Raw genomic sequence first — 27,700 nt, 5'->3', positions numbered from 1 at the left:
ACTCTTCATTCTCTAGCGGGGGACTTTTCAAATGATGCTACAAATTAGCAGTAGGTGCTACTTTTAGTAACAACGCTTTTGCCGCATTCCTGTTCACATCTTCCCGCTTGAAGCCAAACCACCGCCAGACGCTGGACCCCGTGCTGTTTTTCTTAGGAATTAATTCTTCCTTCATTTGTTACCAGATTGGCACCTTCTCTCTCTCGTATTACCACTCTCACCACTCCGCTAGCATCACAGCTATTGTTACCCATACTGCTACCTCTCATGCGAGGGCGTATGACGTGACAGTATGTGACGTATGTAAGAATGTGCGCTTGTCTGTGAGAAGGAGAGACAGGAAATAGTGATAAAAGCCTGCAGTGTAATGACCGCAGCTAAAAGCAACTGTGTGAGAACATATACTCGGATATCACGATATACTAAATTTCTATATCGCACAGAGACAAAGCCGCGATATATCGAAATGATCGATATATTGCCAGGCCTACCTTACAGTAATTGATACGAGACGTAATGAATGCATGTATAAAATCTCAGCGTCACTGATTGACAAAATGGGGCGGATTTTAGCGACATTATGTAGATGAAAGAGGACTGTTTTAGCAGCACTCAATGTGCAGCTCTAAGGAGAGAGTTGCGTCAAACAACACCGAGATTCTTCACCCAGTCGCTGATAGAACCATGTTAATAATAATAATAATAGATTTTATTTGTATAAAGCACTTTTACATTGAGTAAACAACCTCAAAGTGCTACGGTGTATTAGAAAAATAAAATAAATAAAAACGAGAACAGCCTAATAGCTACAACTAGTGTGCATATATTTAAAAAAAATGCTTTTTTAAAAAGTTTTTTTCTGTTACAAAAAAAAACTAACAGTTAATTAACCTGTAGATTAATAATAGTTTTGCCGAAATAATGCAACCATAAATGATGAAGTGAAGTGAATTATATTTATATAGCACTTTTTCTGTAGTGATTCTGAAGCGCTTTACATAGTGAAACCCAATATCTAAGTTACATTTTTAAACCAGTGTGGGTGGCATTGGGAGCAGGGGGGTTAAAGTGTCTTGCCCAAGGACACAACGGCAGTGACTAGGATGGCTGAAGCGGGTATCGAACCTGCAACCCTCAAGTTGCTGGCACGGCCGCTATACCAACCGAGCTATACTGCCCCGTATGTAATTTGTTACTGCATAGGTCAGCATCCTATTTAGGAGCCTCTGTTACCCTTTATTGAAATGGTTCTATTATAATTTTTGTTTATTATTTAATATGTAGCATATCATCACTGGAGGCTGCAATACATATTTTAGGCCAGATCGCTAGGGGTGTCACGGTACACAAAAATTTCGGTTCGGTACGTACCTCGGTTTAGAGGCCACGGTTCGGTTCATTTTCGGTACAGTAAGAAAACGACAAAATATAATTTTTGGGGTTATTTATTTACCAAATTTGCAAAATCTTCCACCAAAAATATTTTTCTTAGTGGAATATTTGATGTGAAGTAATGGGAACCTTGGATAGGTCAATAATTCATAATAACATAGATTTTGATTCAATATTATGTTTTGAGCAATGACCGTTTGAAAGAAAAAAAAAACAGCTTTGTTTTATTAGTCAACATTGCAACTTTTTCTAAATTACATTTAATATTCAAGCTTTTTTTTTTTCACTTTTGTTATGTTTTTGTTTATTTTGATAGTATTTTTAGAATGTGCCGTGGGCCTTTAAAACATTAGTTGTGGGCCGCAAATAGCCTCCGGGGCACACTTTTGACACCCCTGCTATTGATAATAAAAAATTTAATCTGATAAATCTATGGATAAAAAGCAGAGCCTGCAGACACATGTGCATTTATCATAACTCTCTCGCTCTCTGCCCCTCCCTCACGAATGCTGCTGTTGCCCGCACAATGTGTTTTGTTTTTAACCCCTTCTTAACTCTGAGCGTACATTGCTAAAACACGCAACCATAACTCAAAATGCCGGACATTTGAGGCATTTAAGAAACTCTGCCCGGGCTTCACGGTGGCAGAGGGGTTAGTGCGTCTGCCTCACAATACTTTAGATTACATAGTACTTTATTTATTCCGTCAGGAGAGTTCCTTCAGGAAAATTACAATTTTCAGCACAATCCAGTTCAAGATCAGACAATACGAAGTTCCTGCAGTCCTGGGTTCAAATCCAGGCTCGGGATCTTTCTGTGTGGAGTTTGCATGTTCTCCCCGTGAATGCGTGGGTTCCCTCCAGGTACTCAGGGTTCCTCCCACTTCCAAAGACATGCACCTGGGGATAGGTTGATTGGCAACACTAAATTGGCCCTAGTGTGTGAATGTGAGTGTGAATGTTGTCTGTCTATCCGTGTTGGCCCTGCGATGAGGTGGCGACTTGTCCAGGGTGTACCCCGCCTTCCGCCCGATTGTAGCTGAGATAGGCGCCAGCGCCCCCCGTGACCCCAAAAGGGAATGAGCGGTAGAAAATGGATGGATGGAAGAAACTCTGCCCTGACAGCCCGCAAAAGAGGACATGTCCGGTGAAAAGAGGACATACGGTCAGTCTATCCTAGCCCGGTCGCTGCTAGCATGCTATTTTTTTTTTATTTTTTTTTTTCCCCAAGATGGCGCTGCTGTAGTGGCTGCTGTAGGCAGGAGCTCTGTGCTCTTGTATCATCCTTTTGTGTTTCCCTCTTGTTTTAATGTGTTATATTTTTTTGCATTTTGGTCCGGGACCCTTTGGGACTGTGTGACAAGGGGTGGCACTTTCGTGACCTCTGTGGTGCTTTTTTTGTGGACTTCTGGATCTGCCTCCCGGGAGCCTTTTGGCCATGGAGACCAGCTGCTGGGTCTCTGCCACACCGGAGTCTGTTTGGAGGGACTGGAGGAGATGCGGATGAGGGGACAGGGCTGCGGAGCTAGCACTGAGCGCTGGGACGGAGAGGCTTCGCGGTGTTTTGGCTGGGTGAGCAGGTGTCGGACACCTCAATCTCCTTGGACATATCATCGCTCATCAATGCGGACTGGACACTGGCCGAGAGTGGAGTCGGCTGTTTTGGTTGCTTTGTTGGGTCTGCTCCTGTCTCTGGCCATGCTCCCTCCTCCCCAGCGGACGATGGCGTGGAACACCGCAGAGGCCACCACAGTGTATATGTTTCTTTTACTTTTTATTCATAGCTGTATGTAGAAGTGTCTGGTTGTATCTGCTACTTTAATGTCTTTAATGTCCTCTGTTCTTTGATGTTTGATGTTTCCCTCTTACACACATTGAAGAGGGATGTGTACTATGGCTATGAGTTGTTGTTTTTTTTCTCTTGGCCTCAGTCTGCACCCCCTCTCCAGGGCCCAGGCTAAGACCGATTTTTTTATTTTATTTTAATCTTCTATTTTTCCCCCCCCCCTTGTTTACCTGTATCTCATCTTTTTTTGTAAGCGGCGCTGGAAGCCGGCAGACCCGTCAGCGATCCTGTTCTGTCTCCCTTTAATGTTTGTCTGATCTTGAATGGGATTGGGCTGAAAATTGTAATTTTCCTGAAGGAACTCTCCTGACGGAATAAATAAAGTACTATCTAATCAAAATGGGACCGGGCTAGGATAGACTGACCATACGTCCTCTTTTCACTGGATATGTCCTCAGGGCAGAGTTTCTTAAATGCCTCAAATGTCCGGCATTTTGAATATTGTTTACACTACTTAATATGTCCGTCTGGAAACTCGTTCGGTACACCTCCGCACCGAACTGAAACCCCCGTACCGAAACGGTTCAATACAAATACACGTACCGTTACACCCCTACAGATGGCTCATCCCTACTGTCTACATGTGTTGGATGTCTCCTGAATAATACGATAAAAGCCCTGTTTAGATAATAGACTGAAAATGGGTTCTGTATTCAGTTTCTCACTTGGTTTTTGCCTTTTTATTTTCTACTGACAAGTTTATTTGTTTTAATCAACCAGGACATAGGACTTTCAACATTAGATGTGCAGTTGTTGCTGTACGGCCGTGTGTCCGCCCTGACTGACATCGGCAAGCCTGAGGTAACTACAGCATCCTGAACCACACACCTGCGTTCCACTTTTCAACTTCAGGCTGGGGGGGAGAGCTCAGACTTTGAATATTGTCAATTACGCTTTGTGCAATAGGAAATAGCAGAAGCCCAGCGACTCTTGGAGAAGATCAAATCTTACGAGGAAAGGATTTTTCAGTGTTTCGTTCACTATGCCCGTGGCAGGCTTTATCTTAAAGAGAACAGGTACACCTTAAATTGACATGTTTTGTGTTGCTTTCAACCCCCGTCCAAACATGTTTTTTGTCCCTTTTGATCAGGTTTGCTGTTGCTCAGAAACACTTTGAGGATTCACTGCAGATGGTGAAGAATCGTATAACGCCGGGTACTCTCACCTGGCCGCTAAGCAAAGAGATTGTAAAAGAAACCCAGCTCAACTATTTTAAAGTAAGACCGCGATGATGCAGATATTTTGTAACTCCCTGTCATTGTTCTAATTACTGGTGTAATAACTGTAACACGCATGACTGTCACATCTACTGGAGCACAGCCAATATTTGAAGTGTATATAGACGTAGCAGAATCTGTATTTAAAGGGCATGTACAGTACAGGCAAAAAGTTTGGACACACCTCATTCAATGCGTTGTTTGTATTTTCATGATTATTAACATTGTAGATTGTCACTGTAGATATTAAAACTATGAATGAACACATGTGGAGTTATGTACTCAACAAAAAAAGGTGAAATAACTGAAAACATTTTTTGCTATACATAATTGTTTTTGGAATCCAATTGTATTATTTTAGTACACACTCTGATTTATTTTTTTTCTGTTAATTTTTGTAAAAAAAATGTATTATATCTGTCTATCTGTGTTGGCCCTGCGATGAGGTGGCAACTTGTCCAGGGTGTACACTGCCTTCTGCCCGATTGTAGCCGAGATAGGCACCAGCGACCCCAAAGGGAAGGATGGATGTTTTGTATTTTAGTTTTTAAAAAATAGCCACTATTTGCTCTGATTATTGCACACTCTTGGCATTCTCTCGATGAGCTTCAAGAGGTAGTCACCTGAAATGGTTTTTACTTCACAGGTGTGCTTGAAGCTCATGGAGAGAATGCCAAAGTGTGCAAAGCAGTAATCAGAGCAAAAGGGGGGTTATTTTGAAGAAACTAAAAATATAAAACGTTTTCAGTCATTTCACCTTTTTTTGTTAAGTTCACAACCCCACATGTGTCCATTCATAGCTTTGATGCCTTCAGTGACAATCTACAATAGTCATGAAAATAAAGAAAACTCATTGAATGAGGAGGTGTGTCCAAACTTTGGGTTTTTGCTGTAGGTATAGCACAATTGATATTTAAAGCGCATGCACAATCGATATTTAAGATGCATGTAGGTGTAACACAAATATTTGAAGCCCATTTAGAGTAGGTGTAGCACAAATTGTTTAAAGCTCATGTAGACGTAGCACAATTGATATTTAAAGTATATATAGTTGTAGCAGAATCTATTTAAAACACATGCAGACTTGGCACATTTGATATTTTTAAAGCGCATGCAGACGTAGCACAATCGATATTTAGAGCGCATGCAGACGTAGCACAATCGATATTTAGAGCGCATGCAGACGTAGCACAATCGATATTTAGAGCGCATGCAGACGTAGCACAATCGATATTAAAAACGCATGCAGACGTAGCACAATCGATATTTAAAGCGCATGCAAATGTAGCACATTCTATATATAAAGCCCATGCAGACGTAACACATGTTTTAAGGCCATTTAGAGTACGTGTAGCACAAATTATGTTTAAAGCGCATGCAGACGTAGCAGAATTCATATTAAAGTATATATAGATGTAGCAGAATCTATTTAAAACACATGTAGACTTGGCACATTTGATATTTTTAAAGCGCATGCAGACGTAGCACAATCCATATTTAAAGCACATGCAGAAGTAGCACAATCGATATTTAAAGCGCATGTAGATGTAGCACAATCGATATTTAAAGCGCATGTAGGTGTAACACAAATTTTTTAAGGCCATTTAGAGTACATGTAGCACAAATTATGTTTAAAGCGCATGCAGACGTAGCAGAATTTATATTTAAAGTATATATAGTTGTAGCAAAATCTATTTAAAACACATGCAGACTTGGCACATTTGATATTTTTAAAGCGCATGCAGACGTAGCACAATCGATATTTAAAGCGCATGCAGACGTAGTAAAATCGATTTTAAAAACGCATGCAGACGTAGCACAATCGATATTTAAAGCGCATGCAAATGTAGCACATTCTATATATAAAGCCCATGCAGACGTAGCACAATCGATATTTAAAGCGCATGTAGGTGTAACACAAATGTTTCAAGGCCATTTAGAGTACGTGCAGCACAAATTATGTTTAAAGCGCATGCAGACGTAGCAGAATTTATATTTAAAGTATATATAGATGTAGCAGAATCTATTTAAAACACATGCAGACTTGGCACATTTGATATTTTTAAAGCGCATGCAGACGTAGCACAATCGATATTTAAAGCGCATGTAGGTATAACACAAATGTTTTATGGCCATTTAAAGTACGTGTAGCACAAATTATGTTTAAAGCACATGCAGACGTAGCAGAATTGATATTTAAAGCATATATAGATGTAGCAGAAACTATTTTAAACACATGCAGACTTAGCACATTTGATGTTTAAAGCGCATGCAGACATAGCACAATCCATATTTAAAGCCCATGCAGAAGTAGCACAATCGATATTTAAAGCGCATGCAGACATAGCACAATCGATATTTAAAGCGCATGCAGATGTAACACATTCTATATTTAAAGCCCATGCAGACGTAGCACAATCGATATTTAAAGCGCATGTAGGTGTAACACAAATGTTTTAAGGCCATTTAGAGTACGTGTAGCACAAATTGTTTAAAGCGCATGCAGACGTAGCAGAATTCATATTTAAAGTATAAATAGATGTAGCAGAATCTATTAAAAACACATGTAGACTTGACACATTTGATATTTTTAAAGCGCATGCAGACGTAGCACAATCAATATTAAAAACGCATGCAGACGTAGCACAATCGATATTAAAAGCGCTTGCAGACGTAGCACAATCGATATTTAAAGCGCATGCAGACGTAGCACAATCGATATTAAAAACGCATGCAGACGTAGCACAATCGATATTTAAAGCGCATGCAGACGTAGCACAATCGATATTTAAAGCGCATGCAGACGTAGCACAATCGATATTAAAAACGCATGCAGACGTAGCACAATCGATATTTAAAGCGCATGCAGACGTAGCACAATCGATATTTAAAGCGCATGCAGACGTAGCACAATCGATATTTAAAGCGCATGCAGACGTAGCACAATCGATATTTAAAGCGCATGCAGACGTAGCACAATCGATATTTAAAGCGCATTCAGACGTAGCACAATCGATATTTAAAGCCCATGCAGACGTAGCACAATGGATATTTAAAGCGCTTACAAATGTAGCACATTCTATATACAGTATAAAGCCCATGCAGACGTAGCACAATCGATGTTTAAAGCGCATGTAGGTGTAACACAAATGTTTTAAGGCCATTTAGAGTACGTGTAGCACAAATTATGTTTAAAGCACATGCAGACGTAGCAGAATTTATATTTAAAGTATATATAGATGTAGCAAAATCTATTTAAAACACATGCAGACTTGGCACATTTGATATTTTTAAAGCGCATGCAGACGTAGCACAATTGATATTTAAAGCGCATGCAGACGTAGTAAAATCGATATTAAAAACGCATGCAGACGTAGCACAATCGATATTTAAAGCGCATGCAAATGTAGCACATTCTATATATAAAGCCCATGCAGACGTAGCACAATCGATATTTAAAGCGCATGTAGGTGTAACACAAATGTTTTAAGGCCATTTAGAGTACGTGTAGCACAAATTATGTTTAAAGCGCATGCAGACGTAGCAGAATTCATATTAAAGTATATATAGATGTAGCAGAATCTATTTAAAACACATGTAGACTTGGCACATTTGATATTTTTAAAGCGCATGCAGACGTAGCACAATCGATATTAAAAACGCATGCAGACGTAGCACAATCGATATTAAAAACGCATGCAGACGTAGCACAATCGATATTAAAAACGCATGCAGACGTAGCACAATCGATATTTAAAGCGCATGCAGACGTAGCACAATCGATATTTAAAGCGCATGCAGACGTAGCACAATCGATATTTAAAGCGCATGCAGACGTAGCACAATCGATATTTAAAGTGCATGCAGGTGTAGCACATTCTATATTAAAAACGCATGCAGACGTAGCACAATCGATATTTAAAGCGCATATAGGTGTAACACAAATGTTTTAAGGCCATTTAGAGTACGTGTAGCACAAATTATGTTTAAAGCGCATGCAGACGTAGCAGAATTCATATTTAAAGTATAAATAGATGTAGCAGAATCTATTTAAAACACATGTAGACTTGGCACATTTGATATTTTTAAAGCGCATGCAGACGTACAACAATCAATATTAAAAACGCATGCAGACGTAGCACAATCGATATTAAAAACGCATGCAGACGTAGCACAATCGATATTAAAAACGCATGCAGACGTAGCACAATTGATATTAAAAACGCATGCAGACGTAGCACAATCGATATTTAAAGCGCATGCAGACGTAGCACAATCGATATTTAAAGCGCATGTAGGTGTAACACAAATGTTTTAAGGCCATTTAGAGTACGTGTAGCACAAATTATGTTTAAAGCGCATGCAGACGTAGCAGAATTTATATTTAAAGTATATATAGATGTAGCAGAATCTATTTAAAACACATACAGACTTGGCACATTTGATATTTTTAAAGCGCATGCAGACGTAGCACAATCGATATGTAAAGCGCATGCAGACATAGCACAATCGATATTTAAAGCGCATGCAGATGTAACACATTCTATATTTAAAGCCCATGCAGACGTAGCACAATCGATATTTAAAGCGCATGCAGACGTAGCACAATCGATATTTAAAGCGCATGTAGGTGTAACACAAATGTTTTAAGGCCATTTAGAGTACGTGTAGCACAAATTGTTTAAAGCGCATGCAGACGTAGCAGAATTCATATTTAAAGTATATATAGATGTAGCAAAATCTATTTAAAACACATGCAGACTTGGCACATTTGATATTTTTAAAGCGCATGCAGACGTAGCACAATCGATATTTAAAGCGCATGCAGACGTAGCACAATCGATATGTAAAGCGCATGCAGACATAGCACAATCGATATTTAAAGCGCATGCAGATGTAACACATTCTATATTTAAAGCCCATGCAGACGTAGCACAATCGATATTTAAAGCGCATGTAGGTGTAACACAAATGTTTTAAGGCCATTTAGAGTACGTGTAGCACAAATTATGTTTAAAGCGCATGCAGACGTAGCAGAATTCATATTTAAAGTATAAATAGATGTAGCAGAATCTATTAAAAACACATGTAGACTTGACACATTTGATATTTTTAAAGCGCATGCAGACGTAGCACAATCAATATTAAAAACGCATGCAGACGTAGCACAATCGATATTTAAAGCGCATGTAGGTGTAACACAAATGTTTTAAGGCCATTTAGAGTACGTGTAGCACAAATTATGTTTAAAGCGCATGCAGACGTAGCAGAATTCATATTTAAAGTATAAATAGATGTAGCAGAATCTATTAAAAACACATGTAGACTTGACACATTTGATATTTTTAAAGCGCATGCAGACGTAGCACAATCAATATTAAAAACGCATGCAGACGTAGCACAATCGATATTAAAAGCGCTTGCAGACGTAGCACAATCGATATTTAAAGCGCATGCAGACGTAGCACAATCGATATTAAAAACGCATGCAGACGTAGCACAATCGATATTTAAAGCGCATGCAGACGTAGCACAATCGATATTTAAAGCGCATGCAGACGTAGCACAATCGATATTAAAAACGCATGCAGACGTAGCACAATCGATATTTAAAGCGCATGCAGACGTAGCACAATCGATATTTAAAGCGCATGCAGACGTAGCACAATCGATATTTAAAGCGCATGCAGACGTAGCACAATCGATATTTAAAGCGCATGCAGACGTAGCACAATCGATATTTAAAGCGCATGCAGACGTAGCACAATCGATATTTAAAGCGCATTCAGACGTAGCACAATCGATATTTAAAGCCCATGCAGACGTAGCACAATGGATATTTAAAGCGCTTACAAATGTAGCACATTCTATATATAAAGCCCATGCAGACGTAGCACAATCGATGTTTAAAGCGCATGTAGGTGTAACACAAATGTTTTAAGGCCATTTAGAGTACGTGTAGCACAAATTATGTTTAAAGCACATGCAGACGTAGCAGAATTTATATTTAAAGTATATATAGATGTAGCAAAATCTATTTAAAACACATGCAGACTTGGCACATTTGATATTTTTAAAGCGCATGCAGACGTAGCACAATTGATATTTAAAGCGCATGCAAATGTAGCACATTCTATATATAAAGCCCATGCAGACGTAGCACAATCGATATTTAAAGCGCATGCAAATGTAGCACATTCTATATATAAAGCCCATGCAGACGTAGCACAATCGATATTTAAAGCGCATGTAGGTGTAACACAAATGTTTTAAGGCCATTTAGAGTACGTGTAGCACAAATTATGTTTAAAGCGCATGCAGACGTAGCAGAATTCATATTAAAGTATATATAGATGTAGCAGAATCTATTTAAAACACATGTAGACTTGGCACATTTGATATTTTTAAAGCGCATGCAGACGTAGCACAATCGATATTAAAAACGCATGCAGACGTAGCACAATCGATATTAAAAACGCATGCAGACGTAGCACAATCGATATTTAAAGCGCATGCAGACGTAGCACAATCGATATTTAAAGCGCATGCAGACGTAGCACAATCGATATTTAAAGCGCATGCAGACGTAGCACAATCGATATTTAAAGTGCATGCAGGTGTAGCACATTCTATATTAAAAACGCATGCAGACGTAGCACAATCGATATTTAAAGCGCATATAGGTGTAACACAAATGTTTTAAGGCCATTTAGAGTACGTGTAGCACAAATTATGTTTAAAGCGCATGCAGACGTAGCAGAATTCATATTTAAAGTATAAATAGATGTAGCAGAATCTATTTAAAACACATGTAGACTTGGCACATTTGATATTTTTAAAGCGCATGCAGACGTACAACAATCAATATTAAAAACGCATGCAGACGTAGCACAATCGATATTAAAAACGCATGCAGACGTAGCACAATCGATATTAAAAACGCATGCAGACGTAGCACAATCGATATTAAAAACGCATGCAGACGTAGCACAATCGATATTTAAAGCGCATGCAGACGTAGCACAATCGATATTTAAAGCGCATGCAGACGTAGCACAATCGATATTTAAAGCGCATGCAGACGTAGCACAATCGATATTTAAAGTGCATGCAGGTGTAGCACATTCTATATTAAAAACGCATGCAGACGTAGCACAATCGATATTTAAAGCGCATATAGGTGTAACACAAATGTTTTAAGGCCATTTAGAGTACGTGTAGCACAAATTATGTTTAAAGCGCATGCAGACGTAGCAGAATTCATATTTAAAGTATAAATAGATGTAGCAGAATCTATTTAAAACACATGTAGACTTGGCACATTTGATATTTTTAAAGCGCATGCAGACGTACAACAATCAATATTAAAAACGCATGCAGACGTAGCACAATCGATATTAAAAACGCATGCAGACGTAGCACAATCGATATTAAAAACGCATGCAGACGTAGCACAATTGATATTAAAAACGCATGCAGACGTAGCACAATCGATATTTAAAGCGCATGCAGACGTAGCACAATCGCTATTTAAAGCGCATGCAGACGTAGCACAATCGATATTTAAAGTGCATGCAGACGTAGCACAATCGATATTTAAAGTGCATGCAAATGTAGCACATTCTATATTAAAAACGCATGCAGACGTAGCACAATCGATATTTAAAGCGCATGCAGACGTAGCACAATCGATATTTAAAGCGCATGTAGGTGTAACACAAATGTTTTAAGGCCATTTAGAGTACGTGTAGCACAAATTATGTTTAAAGCGCATGCAGACGTAGCAGAATTTATATTTAAAGTATATATAGATGTAGCAGAATCTATTTAAAACACATACAGACTTGGCACATTTGATATTTTTAAAGCGCATGCAGACGTAGCACAATCGATATGTAAAGCGCATGCAGACATAGCACAATCGATATTTAAAGCGCATGCAGATGTAACACATTCTATATTTAAAGCCCATGCAGACGTAGCACAATCGATATTTAAAGCGCATGCAGACGTAGCACAATCGATATTTAAAGCGCATGTAGGTGTAACACAAATGTTTTAAGGCCATTTAGAGTACGTGTAGCACAAATTGTTTAAAGCGCATGCAGACGTAGCAGAATTCATATTTAAAGTATATATAGATGTAGCAAAATCTATTTAAAACACATGCAGACTTGGCACATTTGATATTTTTAAAGCGCATGCAGACGTAGCACAATCGATATTTAAAGCGCATGCAGACGTAGCACAATCGATATGTAAAGCGCATGCAGACATAGCACAATCGATATTTAAAGCGCATGCAGATGTAACACATTCTATATATAAAGCCCATGCAGACGTAGCACAATCGATATTTAAAGCGCATGCAGATGTAACACATTCTATATATAAAGCCCATGCAGACGTAGCACAATCGATATTTAAAGTGCATGTAGGTGTAACACAAATGTTTTAAGGCCATTTAGAGTACGTGTAGCACAAATTATGTTTAAAGCGCATTCAGACGTAGCAGAATTCATATTTAAAGTATATACAGTATAGATGTAGCAGAATCTATTTAAAACATGCAGACTTGGCACATTTGATATTTTTAATGCCCATGCTGACGTAGCACAATCGATATTTAGAGCCCATGCTGACGTAGCACAATCGATATTTAAAGCGCATGCAGACGTAGCACAAATAATATTCACAGAGCATGTACTGTAGATTTAGCACAATCAATATTTAAAGTGAATAGAGACGTAGCAAAACATTTAAAGTATATGCGGATGCAGCACCGTTTATTTAGAAAGGCGCATAGTCAGTCAGTCATTGGCTTGTACACAATAACTAAGTATTCAGGTCTCCTTTTTGAAATTGATTATATTTTCTTGTTTTTATAGAAACTTCTGGAGGATTCTATAGCTTTATGCAAATTTCCCCCTATTCCCGATGCCACTTGTCGACTTGGGAAATGCATGAGCTCCTCCAAAAACATTTACATCACTGACCCGGATTTTAAAGTAAGTGGCAGCCATTTGAAGAAAAGCCGTTTTAAAGCGTGTAACAAGTTCTGACGCTCCCTTTTTGTTTTGTTTTTTGTTTGTTTTTTTCGGAACCATCAGGGCTTCATTCAGATAAAGTGCAGCCAGCAGTGCCTGATTGAATACCATACTGCTTGCTGGAAAACACTCAAGGCCTCGTTGTCCTTTGAAAAGAACGAAAAGGTAACCGTCATTACAGGATCCCGCGGGAAAAGTTCTCAACACACCTTTTTTTCTTTTAGGATTTTTTGGAACAACCTTGTCGGACTCCAGATTGTTTTGGTCAAGTCTGTAGTATCAAAATTCTAGACCCGACAGGCCTGGTGAAATGTAAGGTAAGTGTCCTCTCTGGTGGACAGGAGTTGCAGTTGGAGCGATGCTTTTAGTTCTTTATATTGATGCCAGCATCTTGCTTGTCTTGTCAGTTTGAAAGAGACATCCCAAAGCCACAGACGCAGAAGAAGCCAAAAGTCAATCAGAAGTGTTCTATCAGGTGAGCTGGTTCTTCGACATTTTTTTGAACTGACTGCTGATGTTTGACAACATGTATCACTTGTCTCTGTGCAAATAAGACACGTCGGGATGCCCCTGTGCTCAACAAAGAAATATTACATTTCCCACTTTTCCTGTAAATTGTGTTTGCTCATCACAAACCTTTCTCTTCACTGTAGGCTTTGAAAAATATATTTTTGGGGTTGTGCAATATATTTGTATTTAGCCAACGCACGGAAAATGTTATTTCCGCAATGTGTGTCGTTCCGCTTGTCCTCACCACAGCGACGCGGCGGTTGGCGGATAATAGCCGGGAAAGTACCGGGATAGGAAACGGAAAAAAGTGAAGGCTCCCGGAGTGTTATCCGGCGTCATTTAGAAATACATATGTCGTGTTCATCGTGTGAGGAAATGCAAATTAAACAATAAGAAAGATAACTGTTTGAATTGGTCCAGATTATCGGAGACTGTTATTAGTGACGGACAGGTGTCGCGGTGTGACTGCAGCCAGGCACGTAAGAAAACTCCCGTCTCCATGGCACCGTCTTTGTCGCTTTCACTCAATTTCTGCTTTTCCACTAACGTAGGGGTAGGCAACCCAGAACGTCGATAGAGCTATTTTGGACCCAAATAACGCAACGTTGTCAAGCGCCATTCATATAAAACTCGCAGGCCGCACTAACATTAAAGGGGAACATTATCACCAAACGTATGCAAGCGTCAATATATACCTTGATGTTGCAGAAAAAAGACCATGTATTTTTTTAACCGATTTCCGAACTCTAAATGGGTGAATTTTGGCGAATTAAACGCCTTTCTGTTTATCGGTCTTGTAGCGATGACGTGACGTCACCGAGGTAATACAGCCGCCATTTTCATTTACACATTACAAACACCGGGGCTCATCTCTGTTATTTTCCGTTTTTTTGACTATAATTTGCCTCGTCGGTGTGTTGTCGGAGAGTGTAACAACACTAACAGGGCACCACTGGCAAGAAATCTGCCGCCAGACCCCCATTGAATGTGCCGGAGTGTCTGCACATTTTACCGACGATGCTAAGACAGACATGGCACAGAGATGTATGGATAACCTGCAGATGCATTTGCAACGATAAGTCAACGAAATCACAAAGGTGAGTTTTGTTGATGTTGTTGACTTATGTGCTAATCAGACATATTTGGTCACGGCATGACTGCCATCTAATCGATGCTAACATCCTACGCTAATTGATGCTAACATGCTATTTACGCTAGCTGTATGTACATTTGAAACTAGACACCCACATTTAATGCGAAACAAACACTTACCAATCTACGGATTTAAGTTGCTCCAGTGTCACAAGATGCGAAAGTCCTGATCGTTTGATCCGCACATTTTACCGGCGATGCTAATAAGGCAGCCATGCTATGGGCCACTTCATTAGGTACACCCATGCTATGGCCGAATAGCGTCAATAGCTATTCGCTCAATAGCTTCAGTTTCTTCTTCAATTTCGTTTTCGCTATCTACCTCCATACTCCGACCATCTGTTTCAATACATGCGTAATCTGTTGAATCGCTTAAGCCGCTGAAATCCCAGTCTGAATCCGAGCTAATGTCGCTATATCTTGCTGTGGTAACCGCCATGTTTTTTGTATTGGCAGCCCTGTATGACGTCACAGGGAAATGGACAGTCACATCGCAAATAGCGAAAATCAAGCACTTTAAAGCTTTTTTTAGGAATATTCCGGGAGGTGTAAAATTTTGAAAAAAACTTTGAAAAATAAAACAAGCCACTGGGAACTGATTTGTATTTTTTTTAACCAATTTTGAAATTGTGATAATGTTCCCCTTTAAACTTTCATATTAAGGTGGGGGCCGCAAAATAACGTTGGGCCGCGTGTGTCTGAGACCTCTGGTTTACGTCAACATCAATACAAGCAAACCAACCGCGCAAATTGCCTTCAAAACTTGCGCATAGGACCAGATGTCTATACACTGTAGACGTTGCACCGTGCGCTTATCAGCCATTCCAACTGGAACTAACAAAATGTATTCCTTGTTGTCTGTTACGTCTCCGGCAGAGGTTAGCTTATGTCGACAACCTGCTTCTCTAGAAGTCAACTGCTTCCGCTATAATTTAAAACATCTTCTATTTCAGAGTGAAAAAGTCCAAGGAGGAGAGTCAACTGAAGACTAAGAATATTAATAATAATAATAAGCAGTTGAGTGAAGAAAAAGTGAATATTAGTGAAGATATTCTTCCGGCCAAAAAAAACAACTCTGTACTACAAAGCCAGCAGAAAGGTAGAGTTGCACACATACAAAGTAGCATGCTGACTTTAGGTGGCAACTATATTAATTTTTCCTCCTCGTGTCAACAGCCTGGTTGCTTTACGGGGATCGAATCCTCGTTCAGGTCTACCAGATGATGCGGCTGCTCCGCCAGGAAAAAGGCCTCTCCGTGTCAACTCTGAGCACCTATCTAAGGCCCTGGCTGGAACTGGACTCGGAGCAAGGGAACCAGCTAGCCACGAAGATGCTGAACTGGCAACAGGAGCAGCTGGAGACGCTGGATCAGGCCGTGGAGCTGCTGCTGGAGAGGAAGAATCGCGTCTGGGCTCGCGTTTTCATCGAGCTGCTTTCCAAGTCTTTGGATATCAACAGGGAGCTCAGTCAGTGGGCAGGCCGTCTCAACAATGCAGGTTTGTTTAGTTGGACTGATCAGAATAACCTAATTGTACTAGAGGAAAATTTGCCTTGGATTGAAGTGCAAATCAGCTGCAATACATCATTTAAAAAAAGGCTTACACACAACAGTGTTAAAGGGGAACCTGCACTTTTTTGCGAGATCTTTGTCTTACGTTCACAATCCGTATGTGAAACAAGAACACGTGTATTTTTTTTTTTATGCATTCTAAATTGTAAATAAACCCTAGCGGTGATCGCTAACCAATTTGGATTGATTGATTGATTGATACTTTTATTAGTAGATTGCACAGTACAGTACATATTCCGTACAATTGACCACTAAATGGTAACACCCGAATAAGTTTTTCAACTTGTTTAAGTCGGGGTCCACGTTAATCAATTCATGGAAATCGTGCTATTCCGCCTGTAAAGCACTGTAAACATCCAAAAGCCTCCATCGTTTTATATACACGCTGTAAGTACTGTATATATGTAATGTAGTAACCGGCACATTCATAATGTCTAATATGTACATATTTTGCTTATTTTAAACATAATACATAACGTATTAATTTCAGATGCATCACAAAGTTCACTTTTCCCTTCAACAACACCACTACCAATCATGGCAGACTTCATGAGACAACAAAGACTACTTTGAGACAAAGGATGATCAGAAACTTATATTTTTGAGCCTGAATATAAGGAGGATGAGCTACGAGTTTTTAATGAAACACTAAGCATCTTGTAGCAGTATTTCTAAGTGTTAAACTGTGTATAACTTGCTGCACAATGTCTGCTCTCACTGGGACACCCGACTGATGGGATATTCATATCTTCCCGTTTTTAGATAAAGAATTAATCATTCTCACAAAGAATTAAAATAAATAGTGTCACAAACGAGCGTCTTTTTGTGTCTTTCTCACCATTTCTGGGTCGAAATCAGATGTCACATTTGACAAACTTCTCGGTTTATAGTCAAAACCTTCTACTGTCCAGGTGAGAGGCATGATTTATAATTTAGAATGAATTTTTACCAAATCAGAGGCGATGCAGAAGCTCCCTGGCTCAATATTCCAATATAGAAACATAAGCTAGTTAAAAATAGTTTCTCTGCGTTAGCGATTATAATACCAAGATTGCTAATATTTATAATCAAGTTTTGAGATTTAAATGCAGTATTATTGGTGCTTTTTTGTAAAGAGTACTTATTAGCTGCATTGTTGGCCACATTGTACTTGTCGTATTTTACGACTTAAAAAACGTGCGATATGTGAATGATGGGTCAAAAAAAAAAAAAAAAGTGCAGTTCCCCTTTTAAAGTGCAGCGAGTGCAATACAAGACATAAAAATGGTGCTTTTAAAGGAAATGCTATAATTGAGATTTGTGGAGATGACTAGCCTGCTGATTGCATTTTTCAATTTTGAAGATCTGAACGCTGCAAAGTCTTTCATTGAGCGAAACGCCCACCAAATGGAAGATTGGGACTTGACTCCGCTGTTAACATTTGCTCCTCTGCGGGTGATGATTTCTGAAAGCGTGGGCAACAGCCAAGAGTTGATGACAAAGAACGGCCTCAGTAAATACTTGGGATGGGCTGCGCCGCATGAGATGAGAGTCTTTATCTGGACTCTGGCGGAGCTTAAGGACCGTGTCACATGTAATCTTTTACTGAATGAATATTTTGATATGATTGGTATGTATTTATCACCACCCAAAATATTGTATTTTCTTTTTTATCCTGTCTTCCCATTTTTAACCTTGACCTCTTCTTTTTTTTTTTTTTTTTCAGATGGACATTATTCAGTTCTAAAAAAGTCAGATCAAAATGTAAGACATCCAGGAGACATTAGTTCAACTTAGCCCATGTCCAAACAAATACGGAGATTTTAAAAACGCATGTTTTTAAAGTATTTACATTTTTAAATACCCCAGCTTTAGTGTGTGTGGACGGGTAAAACTGCGCTTTCTGTTTTTTTTGTAATTTGTTTTCAGTCTCGCGTTTTTAAAGAATAATAATAGATTTTATTTGTAAAAAGCACTTAACATTGAGTAAACAACCTCAAAGTGCTACTGTGTATTAAAAAGATAATAAAAATAAATTTAAAAAAATAAATGAATTAAATATAAAAATAATTTGAAAATAGAACAGCCTAATAGCTAGAACTAGTATTCATATATAAAAAAAAAAGAAGCTTTTTTTAAAAAAAGCTTCTTTTTTTAAAAAACATCCACAGTCTGTAGTGCCCTCAGGTGGTCAGGGAGAGCGTTCCACAGACTGGGGAGCGGTGGAGCAGAAAGCCCGGTCTCTCATTGTTCGAAGAATGACATTTTTTGACTTTGGGGTGTTTCTTTTGCATTAGATCAGGCGCGGGCGATTAAACAAAACATTGATGTCTACTGTGCGCTGTCATTGAACACTGATCTGCTAAAGGTTCGTCTACATTAACATAGTGTGTACAAAGTATTAAATAGCGTGTGCTATTTAGTACTTATATGGAATCATGGTAGACCAGACCCAATTATCACTATAATGATCAACAGAGGCGTTGCTGGGTTTCTTACTCCAGGCTTCTGATTGGACAAAATGTGCATGACGGCTAGTGAACCGAGACCGAGATTTTTGTCATTTGGGCGTGGTGGGGGGGTGTGCGATTTTTGAGAACTCTCCGTGTTTGTGTGGACTTAGCCGTATACAGACACTCAGCCACAACTTTAAGTACAAAAAACGTAAATCACAAATTCTACTCTTACAAAAATGTTTTGCTCCTTACATTTACTTACTCTTCCTGACGGAAAACTTTATAAAAACTGATCTGGTCCCACATAGACCTGTGTGAAGTTTGCCCCCAAATCTGATTGCAAATATTAAAATACCACTGCCTCTCGTTTGTGCTGTAAAAAATTGTTTGTGCCGTTACGGTATTTAAGTTATCATAAGATATATTTTCTGAGTTGTCAATCTCCCCCCCCCAACTTGTCATCTACACAAATTTGTCCCATTTGTTTGTGTTGCAACAATTATATTTGTGTTATTATTAAGCAGCCCCCCGCCCCTCACATTGTCTTAATCGCAACAAACTTGTCCCAAAAGTTTGTGCTGCAAAATATTTCTGTAGTTTTTACATTATCAAAGTTTTCAATTTTCAAAACCGGCCTCCCATTGTGTCCTTTTTGTTGGTGCTACAATGTTTGTCTATTTCAGTTTTTATGTTAAGGTGTTATTCATAACCAACGCCACAACACAGGGGTCGGGAACCTTTTTGACTGAGAGAGCCATGAAAGCCAAATATTTCAAAATGTATTTGCGTGAGAGCCATATAATATTGTTTAACACTGAATACAACTAAATGCGTGCATTTTTAAGTAAGACCAGCATTTCTAGAGTATAATAAGTCTCTTATTCTTTTTAATAACATTGTTATTCTGAACCTGACCAATTATAAATAAAATGTCATGTCTGTTGATCATGTTTTTGTTTGGCCATGTGCTGTTTGTCCTTTAGACTCTTTAAGTTCCTGTTTTTTTCCACTCCCTTGTCTGGTTTCCTTGGTTACTCAGTTTGTCCACCTGTCTCTGGTGGACAAAATGCCCACTCACCTGCTTCCGAGCACTATTCAGAGGCAGTATTTAAGCTCGTCTTTGCCAGTCAGTCGCCCTGGCGTCAATGTGATCTTTTCTTGCTCTGTGCTGACTTGTTTCATGCCTTGCCATGGTTTCATGCTTCATGCCAAGTAAGTTTTGTTTGATTTATGTTCATAGTCTGTTTATGCGTTAGCTTTGTTCCTTAGCCCAAGTTGTGCCTCCACTGTGAGCGATTTTTGTTTGTATCTTTTTTTAGTTTAAATTAAATCATGTTTTTACCTAAATGCCATGTCCCGAGTAGTCAGTCTGCCTTCCTGGGGGAACGACCCTGCATTAAGCTGCGACCCCCCCATCGTGACATAAAATACTTCTTACCATTAATGCGACTTCTTGAACAGGTGCGGTAGGAAACGGATGGATGGATTTAAATGCATGTGAATGTTTTATATTTTGCGCGTTATTTTTAGCACTGTGATTACCAGGGAAATCATTCATAATTATCGTGTTAAGCAATGTCAGCTAAGATTTATCTGAGAGCCAGATGCAGTCATCAAAAGAGCCACATCTGGCTCTAGAGCCATAGGTTCCCTACCCCTGATCTACAAAGTCATCAAACGTATAGATGTTTTCTTGAGCTTTCATTTTCTTGCCGATTGAGCCGTGGATTGAATCTGCTCTCATGAACGTGTGCCCTTTTCTCCAGATATTTTATCATAATCTCGGCTGGGCCCCATTCTGCGTTTGCACATTGGGCAAGAGCCGTGTACAGCGTCCGGTTTTTATTTTGACCCCCACAGTTATCTGCCCAAAAGAGTATGCAAGGGGAAGAATCAAGAACAATACATTTAATGAAGGTGCTTGCAACGTCCAGGGCCAATCTTCCAAATATCCCCTTGTGCCATAATATCACATAATCAGGTTGACCGTTGGCCCCCATTGGTGCAAATGTCTCATTAAAGACAATAAGGCGACTGACAAAGAAGCTCCGATTGGTCCCTTGAGATACTAGGTTTTTCTGTTGTATCTACGCGGTTCTGTGGTAGTTGCTAGGTCCTGCCATGCGCGTAACAGCTTACTTACGGAACAAATGACAATATCGCATACACTAATGTAAAGCATATCACCTAGGAACTCCAAAATTATTATCAGCTCAGTTTTGACCAAAATTGAGTTACTGGGTTTTGCCTTTGTACGGGAGACCAAGTGTGTGTGTGACAATCATTGGTACTTTAACTTTAATAGCAGTTTATGGATTTAAAACATTGTAAGGTTTCTTGAGAGGATCCATGAAATGTTGGTTTGTTTATCTGGAACGTGTACACAGTTTCACTATGAAACATCACATATTTTAATTTTTCTTTACATGTCTGGGGCAGCACGGTGGAACAAGGGTTAGTGCATGTGCCTCACAATACGAAGGTCCTGAGCAGTCCTGGGTTCAATCCCGGGCTCGGGATCTTTCTGTGTGGAGTTTGCATGTTCTCCCCTTGACTGCGTGGGTTCCCTCCGGGTACTCCGGCTTCCTCCCACTTCCAAAGACATGCACCTGGGGATAGGTTGATTGGCAACACTAAATTGGCCCTAGTGTGTGAATGTGAGTGTGAGTGTTGTCTGTCTATCTGTGTTGGCTCTGTGATAAGGTGGCGACTTGTCCAGGGTGTACCCCGCCTTCCGCCCGATTGTAGCTGAGATAGGCACCAGCGCCCCCCGCAACCCCAAAAAGGGAATAAGCGGTAGAAATGGATGGATATAGTGTGAGTGTGAATGTTGTCTATCTGTGTTGGCCCTTTGAAAAGGTGGCGACTTGTCCAGGGTGTACGCCGCCTTCCGCCCAAATGCAGCTGAGATAGGCTCCAGCGACCCTAAAAGGGACAAGCGGTAGAAAATGGATGGATGGATTTACATGTCTGAAAAGGAGTAGGGAGAAGCACGTACTTTTCCATTTCATAGCAATTACTAACACACATGTTCATTTCCTGTTCTCAAATTTGTAACACGGTTAACGCCAATGATTTTTCAATATGGTGTGATTCAGTGGTCCCCAACCACCGGGCCGTGGCCCAATTGGTACCGGGCCGCAGAAGAAGTTTTTATTAAAAAAAATATGTATATATATATAATTTTTTTTTTAATTAAATCAACATAAAAACTTACAATTAGTGCACCAACCACAAAAAACTCCCTTTTTCATGACAAAAAAAAAAGGACCGACATCAATCTCTAAAGGATATCACCACATGGGCTCAGGAACACTTTAGAAAACCACTGTCACTAAAGTAGTTTTTATGTTATGGCGTTGGTTATGAATAACACGCTAACATAAAAACTGAAGAAGAAAAAAAACGTTTGTGGCACAAACAAATGGGACACGATAGGGGGCTGGTTATGAAAATGTAAAACCTATTGTTGCAATAAATGTTTGGGATAGGTTTCGACAAGGTGGAGGGGGGGGCAGGTTACTAATAATAAACCATTGATAACATCAAAACTATAATAAACAAAATATTGCTGCTGCCATAAACGTTCGGTAAAAGGTTTGGGGAGATTATGAGAAGGTCAGTCAGAAAATGTATTTTGGAATAACTTCAGAAGCGCAACGGCACAAATGAAAATTTTTACAACAAAAACGAATGGCGTTTTATTTTGATATTTGCAATTCGGGCAATTCACACAGGTCCTATATGAAGTGTGGCATGTAGTTTTAGTCAATGAAATGGAAACTGACCTATCAAATGTCTCATTTCAGCGTGATACTGTCAGTGTTAAGAATCAAGGCCGGAAGAAAAAGAAAGGTCTAAACGTGAGAATTAAAATTTGTTTTGTTGCCGAGCAACACACATGTTTTTTTTTTTATCTCCAGTAAATTGACTTTAAATGTCCCTCTTTTAGGGTCTTCCTGTTTGGCGGCCGAGTGTTGCACCCATAGACCATGGCGACCAAGAAAATCCCATGTAGGTTTGCTCTTTGTCCAGCGCTGCTCTGTGTTTTCATGACACTGCCCTGCTTTGACCGTCCACAGATATTACCCCCAACCCAGTGAACCCTTCAGAATTCCCAGCCACCTCCAAGCGGAGGTGACCGAGTTTGAGGACCAGTATATCGGCCCCACACACAAGAGGGACCTAAAAAAGCTTTTGGACAACAACCCCGATCCTACGGAGGAGAATATGTATGAGTAAGTTCCAGCAAGGTTTTAATGGTCCAGAAACACTGGATATCATTGCAGTATAACTTGGTTGGTAGAGTGGCTGTGCCAGCAACGTGAGGGCAACCAGGTTCGATCCCCACCTCCGCCATCCGAGTCACTGCCGTTGTGTCCTTGGGCAAGACACTTTACCCACTTGCTCCCAGTGCCACCCACCCTGGTTTAAATGTAACTTAGATATTGGGTTTTCACCATGTGAAGCGCTTTGAGTCACTAGAGAAAAGCGCTATATAAATGTAATTCACTTCACTATTTTGTGTGTCTGTAGCTTTAATGCTAAGCAGCTGTTTGTACGTAATAGATGCCATATATTACAACAGCTGACTCACGGCAGGGCCAAACACCGAACTATCTATTAAACAAGACAAGAAGCAATGAATCAGAGACAGGATTCAATTCACCCCACGCTGTGAGGAAAAAGTTCCACGCCTCCCCATTTATTGGGGCATTCCCTGATTACATAGCTGCAGCTGCTTCTAAGGAGAGGGGTCTCATTATGCAGCAGCTGCACTAAGTCATAAACAGTTAAAACAAAAGGTGCTTGGAGCGGTGTCAGGTTTGTCCCCTCTCTGCTCATAGATTTCGGGTCCTGATTAGGCCCTTCTCGTGGCTGTCCAGGTCCAGGGGCGGTATAGCTCGGTTGGTAGAGCGTCCGTGCCAGCAACGTGAGGGCAACCAGGTTCGATCCCCGCCTCCGCCATCCTAGTCACTGCCGTTGTGTCCTTGGGCAAGACACTTTACCCACTTGCTCCCAGTGCCACCCACACTGGTTTAAATGTAACTTAGATATTGGGTTTTCACCATGTGAAGCGCTTTGAGTCACTAGAGAAAAGCGCTATATAAATGTAATTCACTTCACTATTTTGTGTGTCTGTAGCTTTAATGCCAAGCAGCTGTTTGTACGTAATAGATGCCATATATTACAACAGCTGACTCACGGCAGGGCCAAACACCGAACTATCTACTAAACAAGACAAGAAGCAATGAATCAGAGACAGGATTCAATTCACCCCACGCTGTGAGGAAAAAGTTCCACGCCTCCCCATTTATTGGGGCATTCCCTGATTACATAGCTGCAGCTGCTTCTAAGGAGAGGGGTCTCATTATGCAGCAGCTGCACTAAGTCATAAACAGTTAAAACAAAAGGTGCTTGGAGCGGTGTCAGGTTTGCCCCCTCTCTGCTCATAGATTTCGGGTCCTGATTAGGCCCTTCTCGTGGCTGTCCAGGTCCAGGGGCGGTATAGCTCGGTTGGTAGAGCGTCCGTGCCAGCAACTTGAGGGTTGCAGGTTCGATTCCTGCTTCCGCCATCCTAGTCACTGCCGTTGTGTCCCTGGGCAAGACACTTTACCCACCTGCCCCCAGTGCCACCCACACTGGTTTAAATGTAACTTAGATATTGGGTTTTCACTATGTAAAGTGCTTTGAGTCACTAGAGAAAAGCGCTATATAAATGTAATTCACTTCACTATTTTGTGTGTCTGTAGCTTTAATGCTAAGCAGCTCTTTGTACGTAATAGATGCCATATATTACAACAGCTGACTCACGGCAGGACCTAACACCGAACTATCTATTAAACAAGACAAGAAGCAATGAATCAGAGACAAGATTCAATTCACCCCACGCTGTGAGGAAAAAGTTCCACGCCTCCCCATTTATTGGGGCATTCCCTGATTACATAGCTGCAGCTGCTTCTAAGGAGAGGGGTCTCATTATGCAGCAGCTGCACTAAGTCATAAACAGTTAAAACAAAAGGTGCTTGGAGCGGTGTCAGGTTTGCCCCCTCTCTGCTCATAGATTTCGGGTCCTGATTAGGCCCTTCTCGTGGCTGTCCAGGTCCAGGGGCGGTATAGCTCGGTTGGTAGAGCGTCCGTGCCAGCAACTTGAGGGTTGCAGGTTCGATTCCTGCTTCCGCCATCCTAGTCACTGCCGTTGTGTCCTTGGGCAAGACACTTTACCCACTTGCTCCCAGTGCCACCCACACTGGTTTAAATGTAACTTAGATATTGGGTTTTCACTATGTAAAGCGCTTTGAGTCACTAGAGAAAAGCGCTATATAAATGTGATTCACTTCACACTTCACTATTTTGTGTGTCTGTAGCTTTAATGCTAAGCAGCTGTTTGTACGTAATAGATGCCATATATTACAACAGCTGACTCACGGCAGGGCCTTTTTTGTGTGTAACGAAGCATGCCTTTAAAAAAAAAAAAAAAATGTACAAAACTGTCTTGTGGCCGTAATGCAATGCGCTCACCTAGCTGGGGGAGTGTCTGGTTCAAACACCGAACTATCTATTAAACAAGACAAGAAGCAATGAATCAAACAGAGACAGGATTCAATTCACCCCACGCTGTGAGGAAAAAGTTCCATGCCTCCCCATTTATTTGGGCATTCCCTGATTACATAGCTGCAGCTGCTTCTAAGGAGAGGGGTCTCATTATGCAGCAGCTGCACTAAGTCATAAACCGTTAAAACAAAAGGTGCTTGGAGCGGTGTCAGGTTTGCCCCCTCTCTGCTCATAGATTTCGGGTCCTGATTAGGCCCTTCTCGTGGCTGTCCAGATCTGAGAAACCGACACCTCTACGGTGCATTCCATCGCACACAGTGGAGATTTACAAGCTGTCCGCCTTTTTCCTTGATAAGATCAAAGACAGCTTTGTCAACACAAATGGATAGTAACCACAGGTTGTGTGATAACTTATATACAATTATTCTGACAGGGGGGGGTCAGAGGTTGAATTGCCATCATGATGCAGAAAACAACTTTAGAAAGTGGAGCGAGTGAGATGATAGACGTTTACCTCGTTTGGCTGTGACAAACAGTTAGAGCATCACAAAAGTCCCTTTTTTCTTTTGAGACCATTTTAAATGTGGTAAATTACTCGCCTTGTAAACAATAAAAATCAATTTCTGTCTCCACCCATGCAGCTACTTCGCACAAATTTTGGAAGGACACGGCCCCCTGCTCCCAGACAGCCCCCTGCTGATCGACGAGATGGAAAACTTCCCGCCGATGGCTCACGCAAAGATTGACAAGGCAGGCGGTTTTGAGGCCTTCCTTTTGAGGTCTCTTCGCTTCATAAAGATAGGGATGCGTGTCGGCCTGGCCAAGCATGCGGTCAGCCTGCAGCAGCAGCAGCCCCCCCTTGAGGCCCCTTATATAATCTCACCGCCACAGACTGAGGAGCCGCATCCTTATAGCGTTGACCCTTATCCTTCACCCACTAATCATTTACCTGTTGGGACAGACGACCTCTTATGCCCTGTCAGCAGAGGCCAGGTCAGTTATTGGGACGACCCAAAGTTCTCCCTTGACGACTTCGACTGGATGGAGCTTTATGCTGCTGAGGAGGATACTCTGGAAACCTATTCCCATCCAAGTGAATTAAATCCAACCCCCACTGAAGAAATCAAGGCAGTGAAACATTCGGAAACACAGGTCAGAGCCATTTTTTTCTTCTATGGTTATCATTGCAGCAGTGTTGCAGCTTCAGTTTTTGTGTAGCACAGGACTTTTGTAGCAATATGAAACGTCTTAAATATCGCAATTTCATTATTAACGCTCAAACAAGGTACACATGAGCCCTCATACATATACACACAGCTCTTAGTACAAGTGATCAATCATTTGTCCATTTGGTTATGGTTTAAATTTATTTCACATATGTTATACGGATGGGCGAAAATTTTACTCTAATTTTATAATATTTGGATGGGATAATTTTTGGAGCAAAATACGATGAAAGGGTTGACATCCCCTTTCGCATGTGTGACAGTTTTTTTTTTTTTTTTTAAGTCTCGCAGTATATTTTTAAGCGCATGTGCGAGTATATTTGTCAGCCCTGTAACAATAATTAAGAATCCAAAATGGTATCAGCAATGCAGGTGCCATTAATGTCAGGGTTTGCCCTACATGCCACAGCAAAATAAAAGCCACCACACCTTTTTTTAAAATAAAGGTTTTATGTAAAAACTAAATCCAATCCAATCCACTTTATTTATGTAGCACATTTAAACAACATTAACGTTTCCAAAGTGCTGCACAGCCATGTTAAAAACAATATTAAAAAAAACAATATTATGCTCCACTAATGACTGAATAAAAACAAAAAATAAATAAATATAAAAACAATATAACAATAAATATGATTAAAACTATTTTTTAGGGTAAAATCAATTAAAACCGTAAAATAGAAATCAAAGTGTATAAGAAACACAGAGGACCACACAACTCACGTAGTGTTAAAAGCCAAAGAATAAAAG

General features: G+C 40.2%; 1 protein-coding gene across 2 annotated transcripts in view; it reads left to right on the top strand.

Annotated features, from left to right (window-relative positions):
• The window catches only part of ttc3 (tetratricopeptide repeat domain 3), a 103,111-nt gene that overhangs the window by 52,870 nt on the left and 22,541 nt on the right, over positions 1–27,700 (top strand). For both annotated transcript variants that reach the window (XM_061899068.1, XM_061899067.1), the window contains exons 18-32: positions 3,958–4,038; positions 4,144–4,253; positions 4,328–4,454; positions 13,343–13,462; positions 13,565–13,666; positions 13,726–13,818; positions 13,909–13,976; positions 16,117–16,262; positions 16,340–16,660; positions 18,077–18,343; positions 18,440–18,477; positions 22,979–23,032; positions 23,122–23,183; positions 23,252–23,407; positions 26,366–26,876. In XM_061899068.1, coding sequence (XP_061755052.1) covers positions 3,958–4,038; positions 4,144–4,253; positions 4,328–4,454; positions 13,343–13,462; positions 13,565–13,666; positions 13,726–13,818; positions 13,909–13,976; positions 16,117–16,262; positions 16,340–16,660; positions 18,077–18,343; positions 18,440–18,477; positions 22,979–23,032; positions 23,122–23,183; positions 23,252–23,407; positions 26,366–26,876 — 2,256 coding nt within the window. The remainder of the gene's footprint in view (positions 1–3,957; positions 4,039–4,143; positions 4,254–4,327; positions 4,455–13,342; positions 13,463–13,564; positions 13,667–13,725; positions 13,819–13,908; positions 13,977–16,116; positions 16,263–16,339; positions 16,661–18,076; positions 18,344–18,439; positions 18,478–22,978; positions 23,033–23,121; positions 23,184–23,251; positions 23,408–26,365; positions 26,877–27,700) is intronic.

Source organism: Nerophis ophidion, linkage group LG04, assembly GCF_033978795.1.
Source record: "Nerophis ophidion isolate RoL-2023_Sa linkage group LG04, RoL_Noph_v1.0, whole genome shotgun sequence".
Taxonomy (NCBI): domain Eukaryota; kingdom Metazoa; phylum Chordata; class Actinopteri; order Syngnathiformes; family Syngnathidae; genus Nerophis; species Nerophis ophidion.
Note: the sequence above shows the minus strand (reverse complement) of the source record. Positions and strands in the feature narration are given on the sequence as shown.